Here is a 15185-nt window from a genome sequence, read left to right as displayed (position 1 = left end):
AAAAATATCCCATGGTAATGCCCTCCCCCCAACTTTCCCCTTTGAAACTCCATTCTCCGTCATATCACCTCTCCATCTCAATCAGTCTCTCTTTTATTTTGATGTCATGATCTTTTCCTCCTCTTAGGATGGTCTTGTGCAGGTAGTGTCAAGCACTGTGAGGCCATAAAAAAGTATTTATTTGAGAAAGATAATAAGCAATGCAGGGCTTCTTGCCACTGCAAACAAACTCCAGATGCATGTGCCACTTTGTGCGTCTGTTTTTTTTTTTTTTTTTGAGGGGGGCCGGTTGAGGTAGGGTCTCATTCTAGCCCAGGCTGACCTACCTCTGCCTTCCGAGTGCTGGGATTAAATCTGCACTACCATGTCCGGCTAAAAGATGTTTTTAAAAAAAATAGGTTGGTTTGTTTATTTGCAAGCAGAGAGAGATAGAAGATAGACAGAGAATGGGTGCACCAAGGTCTCCAGCAAAATCTGACTCTAAATTCATGTGCCACTTTCTCTATCTGGCTTTTTACATGGGTACTGGGGAATCCAACTCCAGTCATTAGGCTTTGCAAGCAAGTGCCTTAACCCATGACCCATCTCTCCAGCCCAGTTTTTTTTTTTTTTTTTTTTTTCAAGGTAGGGTTTCATACTAGCTCAGGCTGACCTGAAATTCACTATGTAGGCTCAGGGTGGCTTTGAACTCACAGTGCTCCTCCGACCTCAGCCTTCTCCCCATGTGCTGAAATTAAAGGCATGTACCACCATGCCTGACAGAATAAAAGTTTCAAGAGCAGGATGATGAGGGATAGGCAGATGGCTCAGTGATTAAAGGCATTTGCTTCCAAAGCCTGACAACCTGGGATGAATGCCCCAGTACCCATTGAAAGCCAAATGCACAAAGTGGTCCATACATCTGGAGTTCATTTGCAGAAGCATTGCAGGTGGCACATGCCTTTAATTCCAGCACTTGGGAGACTGAGGTGGGAGGATCTGTAGGAGGAACTGTGAGCTCAAGACAAGCCTGAGACTACATAGTTCCAGGTCAGACTACATAGTTCCAGGTCAGCCTGGGCTACAGCAAGACCCTACCTCAAAAAACTAAAAAGAAAAATCTGGATGTTCTAGTGCATACCATTCATTAATCCTAGTACTTGGGAGTCAAGTAAAAGGATCACTGTGAGTTTCAGGCCAGGTCTGGTGGGGCTAGAGTAAGATCCTACCTCAAAACAACAACAAACAAAACAGGATGATGCCTGATAACGGTTGTACACACCTGTAATCCCACCATTTGGGAGGTAGATGTAAGAGGATTAGTAGTTCAAAGCCAGGCTGGCCTACAGATTGGAAAAAACTGTCTGAAAGCAAAGAAACAAGAGAGAGCCCTTGAAATAAATAGTGCTAAACTTTAATATTCCAGTTGAGAGGTGGCTTAGCGATTAAGCACTAGCCTGTGAAGCCTAAGGACCCAGGTTCGAGGCTCGACTTCCCAGGACCCACGTTAGCCAGATGCACAAGGGGGCACACGCGTCTGGAGTTCGTTTGCAGTGGCTGGAAGTCCTGGCGTGCCCATTCTTTCTCTCTCTCTCTCTATCTGCCTCTTTCTCTCTCTGTATGTCACTCTAAAAATAAATAAATAAAAATAACAAAATTTTTTAAAAGTATATTCCCATACCTAAAAATTATTCATTATGATCTGGAGAGATGGCTTAAGGCATTTGTTTGCAGTCCTGGCTGCTCAAGTTCAAATCCCCAGTACCTTTGATAAAGCCAGGTACACAAAGTGGCGCATGCATCTGGAGTTTGTTTACAGTGGTAAGAGGTCCTGGAGTGCCAATTCTCTTTCTCTCTCTGACTTTCTCTCTCTCCATGCTTGCAAATAATAATAATTGTTTAAAAAATATATTTATTTGAGAGAGGGAGAGAAAAAGAGGCAGATGGAGTGAGAGACTCCAGATAAATGCACCACCTTGAACATCTGGCTTAAGTGGGTCCTGAGGAATGGAACCAAAGGTCCTTTGGCTTCGCAGGCAAATACCTTAACAGCTAAGCCTTTTCTCCAGCCCAATAATAAATAATTTAAAAAATTATTCACCTGAGCTGGACATGGTGGTGAACACCTTTAATTCCAGCACTTGGGAAGCAGAGGTAGGAGGATCAACATGAGTTCCAAGCCACCCTGAGATTACGTAGTGAATTCCAGATCAGCATTGGCTGGAGCAAAACCCTACCTCAAAAATCCTAAGACAGGCATGGTGGTGCACACCTTTAATCCCAGCATTTGGGAGGCAGAGGTAGGTTGATCACCGTGAGTTTGAGGCCACCCTGAGATTACATAGTGAATTCCAGGTCAGCCTGGCCTAGAGTGAGACCCTACCTCGAAAAAAAAAAAAAAGAAGAAGAAAAGAAAAACAAAATCCTAAATAAGGGTCTGGGAGATGGCTTAGTATTTAAGGAATTTGCCTGCAAAGCCAAAGGATCCAGGTTCAGTTCTCCAGAACCCACACAAGCCAGATGCAAAAGGGTGCATGCATTTGGAGTTCATTTGCAATGGCTGGTGGCCCTGGCAAGCCCATTTTCTCTCCCCCTCTCCCTCTCTCTCAAATAAATAAATAAATTATATTTTTAAAAATTATCCAGGTGTGAGTACTACTGTGAGTCTGAGGCCACCCTGAGACTACATAGTGAATTCCAGGTCAGCCTGGGCTAACCCTACCTTGAAAAACAAAAGCCCTATATAAATAAAAATTATTGACCTGGGCTAGAGTGAAGCTCTCCTTACCTTGAAAAACCAAACAACTGGATATCTATGACCTTGTAGTGCCTTACACTACCTACACAAGACCATCAGAATAAGAGGAAAAGATGATGACATCAGAATAAGAGTGATTGAGAGGGGAAAGGGGTATGATGGAGAGTGGAGTTGCAAAGGAGAAAGTGGAGGGGGGGCGAGAATTGCTATGGTTTATTGTCTGTAATTATGGAAGTTGTGAATAAAAAAAAATGGGAGGCAGAGGTAGGAGGAGCACAGTGAGTTCAAGGCCACCCTGAGACTATACAGTGAATTCCAGGTCAGTCTTCTGGGCTACAGCAAGACTCTATCTTGAAAAATAAAAAAAATGGGCAGGAGGGCTGGAGAGATGGCTTAATGGTTAAGTGCTTGCCTGTGAAGCCTAAGGACCCCAGTTTGAGGCTCGATTCCCCAGGATCCAATAAGGCAGATGCACAAGGGGGCGCAAGCATCTGGAGTTCATTTCCAGTGGCTGGAGGCCCTGGCATGCCCATTCTCTATCTATCTGCCTCTTTCTCTCTGTCACTCTCAAATAAATAAAAACAAAGATAAATAAATCATTTTTCAAATAGCTCTGTCACTTGGCTTCATTTTATTCATTGCTGTCTATAGTATCTCTTCTAGTTTTTGTTCGTTTTCTTCTTTTTTGGTTTTTTGAGGTAGTGTCTTGCTCTAGTCTAGGCTGACCTGGAATTCACTATTGAGTCTCCGGGTGGCATAGAACTTATGGTGATCCTACCTCTGCCTCCTGAGTGCTGGGATTAAAGGTGTGTGCCACCATGCCTGGCATAGTTTTTAACATAGCATTAAAGTATTTCATTGTTATTTGTAATATTTCAACTAAAGGTAGCTGTAGTAGGTATACTTTATTGCTTACTTCTAACATGTTATATGATAGGAATATCAGTTTTTTATGAGTATTATTTTTAAATCTTCTAGCAGAAATTAGTCAAACTTACATCTTTTCCTTGGAAGTCACTGAAGCCATCAGAGGAAATGATTGAGATTACTAATGACTTGGGGAAGACAGAGCTTTTCTGCTCTATGAATTGTTTTTCTGTATACAAGAAAGCTGTGACGGAGACTTCTACAGGTAGTACTTCAAAGATTTTCTAGTGATTAGAGGGGTTAATTACACCTTGCTGTTTTTTGTTTTTGAGGCAGGGTCTCAACTCTGCCAGGCTGACCTGGAACTCACTGCTGGTATTAAAGGCATGAGCCACCACTCCCAGCTACATTTTACTTTATTGTATAACTTTGATTTGATTCCAAATTAAACAGGCTTAAAACTCAAAACAGGGGATGAGGATGTATCCCAGTTGTTAGAGTGTTTGTCTAGTACGCATGAAGGCCTAAATTTGATCCCCAGCACAGCATGAAACTTTGCATCATTGCACAAACACAGACTGGTAACCCCAGTAAGGAGGTGGAAGTGGTAGGAGATAAGTATTAAATCTATGGGGTGAAGTAGCACTTTCATATACATATATGAAAAGTTACTTGCAACAAGTGTTACAGTTTTGACTTTTTAAAATATTTAATTAATTTATTTATTTGAGAGAGAGGGAGAGAATGGATGTATCAAGGCCTCCAGCCACTGCAAACATAATTCAGACACATGTGCTACCTTATGCATCTGGCTTATGTGGTACTAGATAATCAAACCTGGATCCTTAGGCTTCCCAGAAAAGCACTTTAACCACTAAGCCATCTCTTCAGCCCTTGATTTTTTTTTATTTACTTGACAGAGAGAATGCACATGTCAGGGCTTTTAGCCACTGCAAAGGAAGTCCAGACACATGCACCACCCTGTGCATCTGGCTTATGTGGGTCCTGGGAAATTGAAACTGGGTCTTCTGGCTTTGCAGGCAAGCACCTTAACTGCTAAAGCCATCTCTGCAGCCCCAAAACACTTATGATTAAACATTGCTTTCTGATTGATTCTGCCTGGTTTATAACCAGCATTTTTAATTAATTAATTTATTTTTTTTGCCAGTGAATGTTTCCATGGTACATGATACTTCAACAGAGAATCTTTCTCCAAAGAAAGATTCAATTCCAGTTATAAGTAATATAGTGTCATTAGCAGATACTTATGCTGCTGTGCCGATCAGGAATACGGATCTTTTACAAGGTAATTGTTGATGTAGATATTTCACATAAATACAGTTTCATACTTGATGGATCTAGCTAGACACTAAAATTTCTTTTTCTTAAAATAATGAAACAATCCAAAAAAAAAAACCAAAAAACAGTTTGAGGCCACCCTGAGACTACATAGTGGTGAATTCCAGGTCAGCCTGGGCTAGAGTGAAACCCTACCTTGAAAAACAGAAAAAAAGAAAAAGAAGCAAGCTATATCAGCTTATGCTAAGTGAGATCCTAAATACATGCTTTTGTTAATTTTAACAGGTGTAGTTTCTTCAGTAAATACAAATGTCACGATGAATGTAAGTTTTTAAAAATTATTATTTGTGTGTGTGTGTTCATGTCTGTGTATGTTTGTGTGTGTAAACATGAGTTTGCCATGTCAAATGTGTGAAGGTCAGAGGACAATTTTTGGGTCAGTCCTCTGCCTTTCCACCCCGTTTCAGTCAGGGTTTCTCGCTGTGATTCTGTTTGTGCTGTTGTTCTTTGCTGAACTTACCATGAGACCCCAAGAAATTCTCCTGTCTCCACCTCTCATCTCACTGTCAGTGTGTGTGTGCTGGGATTACAGAAACTCACCACAGTTTCCCGCTTACGTTTTTTTTTGTTTGTTTGTTTGTTTTGGTGAGGTCTGGGTGATCAAACTTGGCTCTCTAGCTTGAGCCCCAGTGAACACTTTTTCAATTGAGTCCTTTTCCAACCCCCAAGTTTTATCCTTACTCTTTTGGCTACTGTCTTTCATAAGCAGTTTTTATACAAACAAATAAATGTATGCGTCCATATAAGAATTAGTTTTTTGTTTTTTTTGAGGTGGAGTCTCACTGTAGCCCAGGCTGACCAGGCACTTACTCTGTAGTCCCAGGCTGGCCTCAAACTCACAGTGATCTTCCTACCTCTGCCTCCCAAGGGCTGGTGCAAGAAGATTTGGCGCACCTTTAATCCCAGAACTCTGGAGGCAGATGTAGGAGGATCGCTGAGAATTCAAGTCCAGCCTGAGACCTGAGAATAGGAGGTCAGCCTGGGGCTACAGTGAGACCCTACCTTGATAAACCAAAAAAAAAAAAAAATACTTAAACCAGAGCCAGGCATAGTGGTGCATACCTTTAATCCCAGCACTCTGGAGGCAGTGGTAGGAGAAACACCATCGAAGCCACCCTGAAACTACATAGTGAATTCCAGGTCAGATTGGGCTAGAGGGAGACTCTACCTCAAAAAAAAAAAATAAAAAGAATATTTAAACAAAAATATTATGCCATATTTTCCCAGGCTTTTTTTGGTATGTATATGATATGCATGCATGTGTATATGCATGCTTGTATATGTGTGTGCAGGTGCACATGCATGTAGAAGCCAGAAGTTGACTTGGGGTGTTGTCCTCCATCACTACACTTTTTTTTAATTGACAACTCCCATAATTACAGACAATAAGCACCTTATTTTTTAAAAAATGCTTTTATTTACGTATTTATTTGCAAACAGAGTGTGTGAGGGTTGGTGTACCAGAGCCTCTTGCCACTGCAAACAGACTCCAAATGTGTGCATCTGGCTTTATGAACCCAGGCTGGAAAGTTTTGTAATCAAACATTTTTAACAACTGAGCCATCTTTGCAGCCTTCCACCTTGTTTATTGAGACAGGATCTCTTCCCAAACCTGGAACTTACCAACTTGGCTAGACTAGCAAGCTGGTGAGCCTCGGGGTCTGCCACTCTCTGCCTCTGCTGTGTGGAATTAGAAGTGCACACCCTCGCTCCTGGCATTTACATGGGTGCTGGGGACTTAAATTTTATTTGTGTGTGTGTGTGTGTGTGTGTGTGTGTGTGTGTGTGTGTATGAGCACCAATGTCTCTTTCTGCTGCAAATGGATGCCTGTCTGATTTTACACAAATGTCTGGGAAATTGAACAACTAAGCCATCTCCGCAGCCCCCAAAACTCTTATTCTACAGTTATATGCCAAGAACTCTTGCATGCTAAGTCTAGATTATAAATTACAAATAATTGATGATGTTTCTGCCTATAGAAGCTCTTACAGTATTTTTCCCATTTTACAGTTGTTGACATAGGTGTATCCAATATTTTGATAATTTGAAAACTAATAAAATAAATGTTATTTTACCATTTTTGCCCAAAGACCTCTAAAAGCTTATCCAGTGCATCAAGTAATACTGATGGTACGGAACAGCCAGGCCTTTTGCCCCCTTCATCAGTGCTCAGTCAGGATACAGCTGGTTCCAGTACAGAAGTACAAAACCATTCCATGTCAAGCCAGGACCCTACCTACAATTTGGAATCTGGAAGTGATGGACTCTGTCACCCAAACCCTACATCCAAGGTGCAAACATGTAAAGAGAAGTCACAAAGCATCAGAAAATCTTGGTGTTCAAGTTTTCAGCATTTGGAAAACACTAAAAAAGATATGACATTCTGCTATTCCTGCCAATTGTTCTACCAAAAAAATGTAAACTATAGGGGAGAATCATTTGCAACCCAAGGAACTTCAAATTGGAAAAAAACTCTGGAAAAATTTAGAAAGCATGAAAAAAGTGAAATTCATTTAAAGTCATTGCAGTTTTGGAGGAAATACCAGTTCTGTGAAGAAGCTATAAATGATAATCTACCTATAGACTCAGAAGATATCAAGGGAAATAAAAAGTATCTAAAGCTTATCATTGAAAATATCTTATTTCTTGGAAAACAGTGCTTGCTGTTAAAAGGAAATGACCAGTCTATTTCATCTGTTAATAAAGGCAATTTTTTAGAACTATTAGAAATAAGAGCAAAAGATAAAGGAGAAGAAATGTTTCAGTTTATGAATTCACAAGTTGACTTCTATAATAGTACACAGGTCCGAAATGATATTATTGAGATAATAAAGACTGAAATGTTGCAGGATATTGTGAATGAGGTCAATGTCTCCTCAGCTTTTTCTATCATATGTGATGAGGTAACAGATAGTGCCACTAGAGGACAACTTTCAGTTTGTGTGAGGTATCCACAGAAAACATCAAAGGCTTTCTTAATTAAAGAAAGGTTCCTGGGTTTTGTTGATATTGAAGAAATGCCTGGGACCCACTTACACAGGAGCATCACCACTTACCTGCAGCAGATTGGAGTTGATCTTAGTCAGATAAGCGGCCAGGCATACGATTATGCCACAACTTTGAGGGTGAATTTTAATACCATGGCAGCAGAATTCAAGAAGGAAGAACCCAGAGCTTTACACATACATTGTCACACACATCTCTTTGAATTGGCAGTGATTAGGTTTTGTAAAGGAGTGAAAGAACTCCGAGGTGCTTTAGGTACTCTCAAGTCTCTGCTCAACACTATTCATAGGCATAGAGAGGTGCTGACAAATTTTCAAAACATTTGTATACTAAGTCAGAAGAAAACATGCAAAAAACATACATTTTCATCATGTTGGACAGTCCATGATCACACACTATTATCTGTGATTAACAGCCTTCCAGAAATTATTGCAACTCTGGCATCTGCATCCAGCCATTCCCCAAGCACAATTCTGACTGATAAGTTGAGTGATTTGTTGACATTGGTTTCCAAGTTTGAGTTTATCTTTTGTTTGAAATTTCTTTATCGAATACTTAGTGTTACGGGAATTCTTTCCAGAGAGCTTCAAAGTGAAACTCTAGATATTTTTTCTTTGTCTTCAAAAGTAGAAGCAATTTTGGAATGTTTATTGTGTGAAAGAAATGATGTACATTTCAAGACTGTCTGGGATGGAGCAGAGGAGCTATGTGGAAAAATAACCAGTAAAGGTTTTGAAGTTGAAAAACCTTCTTTTCAAAAAAGAAGAAAAATTCAGAAAACAACAGATCTTTGCAATTCAGAGAGTGTGTTTTTTCCTGCTTCAACAGAAGAACAGTATAAAATTAACATTTATTACCAAGGATTGGATACTGTGTTGAAAAATTTAAAGCTGTATTTTTCAGAGTTTGATTACTGCAAAATAAAACAAATTTCAGAGCTATTGCTTAAATGGAATGACCCATTAAATGAAGCAACAGCTAGACATGTTCAAATGTTCTGTAAGTTTGACGTAGACATCATTCCAGAGCTCAGATTTTATCGGCAATATGCAAAACTCAATTTTGTTATAGACTACGGATCCATCAACTTCACCACTCTTGGCTATTTGTTCATCCAGCACAGTCTTCACAATAGCATCCCTTGCCTCTCGAAGCTCTTATGCATTGCTTTATCTTGGCCAATTACTTCACCAAATGATGAAGAGTTATTTTCTACCCTGCCTCGTCTGAAGACATATTTATCCCATACCATGGGACAAGAGAAGCTTAGCAGTCTGGCCCTGATGGCTGTTGAGCAGGAGTTGGTGAATAAACTGATGGAGCCTGAAAGACTCAATGCAATTGTAGAAAAGTTTATTATGCAGGTGAATGATACCTGATACTTGTAATTTTGAACTTAAAAGAATTTTGTATTTCTGTTGGAACCCTAGTGAAGTTGGTTTGTTATTTGTTCTTTTGAGATGAGTTGTTAGTGGGTTCCCTAGGCAGGTCTTGAACTTGTCAGTTCTCCCACCTCAAAATCCATGCGCACAAGGTGGTACATGTGTCTGGATTTGTTTTTGTTTTTGTTTGTTTGTTTTTTTGAGGTAGGGTCTCACTTTGGCCCAGGCTGACCTGGAATTCACTATGGAGGCTCAGGGTAACCTTAGGGCAATCCTCCTACCTCTGCCTCCTGAGTGCTGGGATTAAGTGCCACCATGCCTAGTAGGTTTTTTTTGTTTTTTTTTTTTTTGGTTTTCTGACAACGCTTTTAATGACAATTTACAGAAAGTAACTATTCATAAGTTTAGTTACAAACTTATACTAGTAGTTTTTTTAATGAGTTTTTTTAAATTGGTATGTTAAGGCCTCTAGCCACTGTAATCGCCACACACGTGTACCACCTTGTGCACGTGTGTGACCTTGCATGGTTGTGTCACCTTGTGCATCTGTCTTAGAATCTGGAGAGTTGAACATGGGTTCTTAGGCTTGACAGGCAACCACCTTAACCATTAAGCCATCTCTCCAGCCCTATTTCTACCCCCCACCCCCCGCGAGGTAGGGTCTTTACTTTAGCTCAGGCTGACCCAGATTTCATTATGTAGTTTCAGGGTAGTCTTAAACTCATGGTGATCCTCCTACCTCTGCCTCCCAAGTGCTGGGATTAAAGGCATGTGCCACCATGCCCAGCAGTTTTATTTCCTTTTATTGAACTGTCAGTTTTAATTAAGTGGCTGAGATGATTCAGCAATGCCTGCCAGCCTGGGTACAATTTCCAAGCCACCACATAAGCCAATTCAAAAACTGGTACAGGGGCTGGAGAGATGGCTTAGTGGTTAAGGCGTTTGCCTGCAAAGCCAAAGGACCCTGGTTCAATTCCCCAGGACCCACAAGGGTGCAAATATCTGGAGTTTGTCTGTAGTGGCTGGAGGCATTTTCTCTCTCTTTCTCAAATAAATAAATAAAATATATTTTAAAAAATGCCAGGTGTGGTGTTGCACACCTTTAAGCCCAGCACTCAGGAAGCAGAGGTAGGAGGATTGCTGTGGGTTCAAGGCCACCCTGAGACTACATTACTGAATTTCAGGTCAGCCTGGGCTAGAGTGAGACCCTACCTCAAAAAACTGGTACAGATTGCCATGATGATGCACACCTTTAATCCCAGCACTTGGGAGGCAGAAGCAGGAGGATCGCTATGAGTTCAAGGCCAATCTGAGACTACATAGTGGCTTCCAGGTTAGCCTGGGCTAGAGTGAGACCCTCCCTCAGAGAAACCACACACACACAAAAAAGTATATAAAACATGAAATACAGAGCCGGGTGTGGTGGTGCACACCTTTAATCCCAGCATTTGGGAGGCAGAGATAGGAGGATCGCCACAAATTCTAGGCCACCCTGACCCTACATTCCAGGTCAGCTTGAGCTAGAGCGAAACTTTACCTTGAAAAACCAAAAAAAACACAAAAACTTTTTGGGGTATTAGAAAAACTTTTTTTTTTTTTAATTTTAATGGGCGCACCCGGTCCTCTGCTTCAAATGAACTACAGATGTATGTGCCACCTTGTGCATCTGGTTTATGTGGGTCTTAGGGAATTGAACCTGGGTCCCTTGGCTTTGAAGGCAAGCATATTTATAAAATAGCTTTAGTATAAATAGCTTTTGTATTATTCCAAACACCCCAAATTTAATTAAAAAAATGTTTTTGGCTTTTCAAGGTGGGCTCTCACTCTAGCTCAGGCTGACCTAGAAATTCACCATGTAGTCTCAGGATTACCTCAAACTCATGACGACCCTCCTGCCTCTATCCCAAGTGTTGGAATTAAAGGCATGCACAACCACACCTGGCTTTGAGCACTTTTAAAATAAGAAATATTTTATTTGAGAATGGATGCATTAGGGCCTCTTGCCAGACACAGTGCACCACTTTGTACATCTGGCATCATGTGGGTACTAGGATATTGAACCCAGGCCAGCAGGTTTTGCAAGCAAGAGTCTTTAACTGCTGAGACATCTCCCAGCCCTTGAGTTTTTTGTTTTTTTTTTTTTTAATTATTTAGGGCTGGAGAGATTACTCAGTGGCTGTAGGTATTTGCAAATATGCACAAAGTGGTGCATGCATCTGGAGTTCTTTGCATTGGTAATTAGACCTGGTGTGGCCATACTTTTTCTCTCTCAAATAAATAAAACTTTTTCATCCAGTGCTGGGATTGAAGGCATGTGCCACCATGCCCCACTCAGGTGTTTTTTAAAATGGCTAAACACATCATTTATTTAATCTTGAAGAAAAATGAAGCTCCTGGTGCTTTAGAATCTATAAACCCCTCAGTTTCTAAGGTCTTTAGGGGGTAATGGCAAGGTGGCACTAGCCCAAGGAACCAGGTTTAACCCGCCAGAACCCACATAAGCCAGAGGCACAAGGTGACACGTGCACAAGGTGGTGTATGTCTGGAGTTCGGTTGCAGTGGCTATAGGCCCTGGCACATGCCTTTAATCCCAGTACTTGGAAGGCAGAGGTGGTAGGATCCAAGGCCACCCTGAGACTACCGAATTCCAGGTCAGCCTGGGGCTAGAGCAAGACCCTACCTTAAAAAAAATAAAATAAAAATTGGGCTGGAGAGATGGCTTAGTAGTTAAGGCACTTGCCTGCAAGGTTCGATTCCTCAGGACCCACATAAACCAGATGCACAAGTTGGTACATGCATCTGGAGTTTGTTTGCAGCAGCTGGAGGCCCTGACATGCCCATTTTCTCTCTCCCAAATTAAAATATTTTTGAAAAAGGCTTTCTGGGACATCAAATTGATTTAAAAAGCAGCAGTAACATATTTGTACTCATGTGACATTTCTTCAGGAACAGAGTATAGGAAATTAAGCCTAGTGTTCTATGCACCACATACATGGAAATGAAGAAATGGGTTACAGGCGGCCAGGCATGGTAGTGCACGCCTTTGCTCTCACCACTGGGAGGCAGAGGTAGGATTGCTGAGTTTGAGGCCAGCCTGGGCTACAGCGAGACACCACCTCAGAAAACCAAAATAAAAGTTACAATAATTCCACTTTACTATGTGCAGCTTGAGCAGTTCCTCAAAGATGCTAAACTGCTGGTGATATTTGCTCAGGAATTGTGTGGATGTGGATTATAAAGTACTCCTTACCACTATTTTCCAATCTGAACCAGAAATCCTCATAGCTATGATTGGTGGGAAAAATTTAACAGCACTCAATAGAATGTATTAGATATAAATTATTTTGTGTAACCTTTATGGCATGTGTATGCACACGTCTACAACTGCTTACATCCCATGCATGTGTGTGCACCAAGAGCGGAATGTCCAGTATCCTTTTGTTCCTCATGTGCATTTTTCCTTGATGAGTTCTCTCTCTCAACCCAGCACTACTGTCCCTCAGTAAGGCTCACCCTACCATAGACTGGGATAACCAATGTGGGTGACCATGCCATATTTTTGTGTTCTGGGGAGCTGAACTTGGAGATCTCTGGCCAGAGACCTAAATTCTTAGGCAACAAACACTCACCTTTTGGTTTTTCAAGGTATGGTCTCACTGTTGCCCAGGCTGACCTGGAATTCACTATGTAGTCTCAGGTTGTCCTCAAACTCCCCCATCCCCCAATCCTGATAACCCTGAGTGTAGTGGAATAAATGACCCCACATGCACATAGAAGTCAGGGAGTCCTTGCCTTCCACTTCATTGGAGGCAGGGCCTTAGGTGTACTTGTTCACCAGGTAAGCCCAACTCCCAGACCCAATTTTTAAAATATGTACTGGGCATTTTTAGCACATGCCTTTAATCCCAGCACTGAGAGCTTCTGGGATTCTGTCTCTACCTCTCATCCCAGGCACTTGCTATTGCTTCCAGCTTTACAAGGGCTAGAGATCCAAACTTTGGTCATCAAGCCTCCTTTCCTTCCCTCCCCCCACCCTTTGTAAAAATTTTATTTATTGAGGGAAGTATAGCGCTAAGGAAAGGCACCCATGTGGCTAGCGGTCTCACATAGAGGGCTTGGAAAAAAAGCATAGGAAAAAAGTTCAAGGAGCTCCTGCCTGGAGGGGATAAAGGAGCCCATGTGGAGAGAAAAGGCTTTCAGGTGGGAAAAACTCACAGCTGGAAGTTCGATCCCAAATGGTCAGAGCCCCTCTTCCTTTTCACCCCCCTCACCCCATGTATCAGACGTGGGCTGACACCTTCTGCTTTGAGGTAGGCTGTTTTAGCTAAATGCTTGTGAAAATTGTCTGCCTCCCAGTCTCCTAGGTTCATGATTCTCTTGCCTCTAAAGCCTCTTGGAATAACTGAGACTATGAGGACTGAATATTTGATTTTTACATGTACATTTATTTTGCTAACCCATTGACTGTTTTTTACATACCCATGGGGGTTTAAGAGGTAGCAAGTTCAAAACCCAAGCGCAGATAGTTACTGCAACACGCCATGTACTTTTAGGTAAAAACTTTCATTTCTTGGATATTGGAACTGCAAGTCTAATCACTTACAAAACTCAACTTTTTCAAGACAGCCTCACCGCTGTTTTACATTCCCACAGATCAAGAGTCCATAATACACACTATACTATGTGCACATGTGTGGGTACACATGGCTTTTACTGAGGCCTCTCCAGTTAGTCTTGCTTCAGGACTCTTGTCTGTCCCACCTGGCATTAAGTACATGCCAGAGCCAGACTAACCCTCTCTCTAGCCCTTCTTTGTCGTATAATCTATGGATAGTATTTGAAGTTTTCTTTTCCCAATGAAAAAGAAGCTCCCTTCAAAACAGGATGTGTAACTTGTATTATGTGGACTGACTTCAAATTGTCATTGACATTTATGTAAATATAGTGCTTTGAAATAAGTACTTGTGAAATATCTGTATCAAGCAAACATTCAATTTAGAATTTCCAAGTTATTCACTGCATCAACTTATTTAAGTACATCTTCAATTTATTTTCTGAAATTACTATCCTTTCACCTCCACTATCTATACTCGCTAAACTTTTATTAGCCTTGGCTATTTCTGAATTCATAGCAACCCAACTGTTTCAGTCTCATATACTGGGATTATAGATAATGGCACCAGGACTTCCCAAGTAGGTTTTCGAAGGCTATGTAGTCTCAGGATGGCCTCGAACTCATGGTGTTCCTACCTTTGCCTCCTGAGGGCTACAACTTTCCAACTTTGATGACACACTGAAGCTATTAAATTTTAGTTAACCCTTTGTCCCTTCTTTTTTGTTTGACCTTTTTCGTTCTGTTTTTGAGATAGGGTCACACTCAAGCTCAGGCTAACCTGGAACCCACTATGTAGTTTCAGGGTGAACCCAAACTCATGGTGATCCTTCTACCTCTCTCTGCCTTCCAGAGTGCTGGGATTAAAGACATGAGCCATCACACCCAGCTTCCTTTGTCCCTTTTCTTGCCATAACAACCTCTCCTTTCCCAATTACTTTAATTCTCTAAAATAGTTTCATATATATTTTATGTGTGTGTGTACTCATACATACAGTCCTAGAAAAAGAGATGGCTTAGCACTTAAGGTGCTTGCCTGTGAAGCCTAAGGGCCCAGGTTCAATTCCCCAAGGTCCCATGTAAGCCAAAAGCATAAGGTGGAGCATGCGTCTGGAGTTTGTTTGCAGTGGCTGGAGGTCCTGGTGCGCCCATTTTCTATCTAGCTCTACCCCCCCATCTCTAATAATAAAAATAAATCCTTAAAAAAACCCAAAAATCAGA

General features: G+C 41.3%; 1 protein-coding gene across 1 annotated transcript in view; it reads left to right on the top strand.

Moving 5' to 3' along the window:
• The window catches only part of Zmym1 (zinc finger MYM-type containing 1), a 37003-nt gene extending 27604 nt beyond the window's left edge, over window positions 1-9399 (top strand). The window contains exons 7-10 of the mRNA XM_045148646.1: window positions 3716-3869; window positions 4773-4910; window positions 5189-5226; window positions 7055-9399. Coding sequence (XP_045004581.1) covers window positions 3716-3869; window positions 4773-4910; window positions 5189-5226; window positions 7055-9349 — 2625 coding nt within the window. The 3' untranslated portion in view covers window positions 9350-9399. The remainder of the gene's footprint in view (window positions 1-3715; window positions 3870-4772; window positions 4911-5188; window positions 5227-7054) is intronic.
• Window positions 9400-15185: the final 5786 nt, after the last annotated feature.

Source organism: Jaculus jaculus, chromosome 5, assembly GCF_020740685.1.
Source record: "Jaculus jaculus isolate mJacJac1 chromosome 5, mJacJac1.mat.Y.cur, whole genome shotgun sequence".
Taxonomy (NCBI): domain Eukaryota; kingdom Metazoa; phylum Chordata; class Mammalia; order Rodentia; family Dipodidae; genus Jaculus; species Jaculus jaculus.
This window is presented reverse-complemented; position numbering and strand designations above follow the sequence as displayed.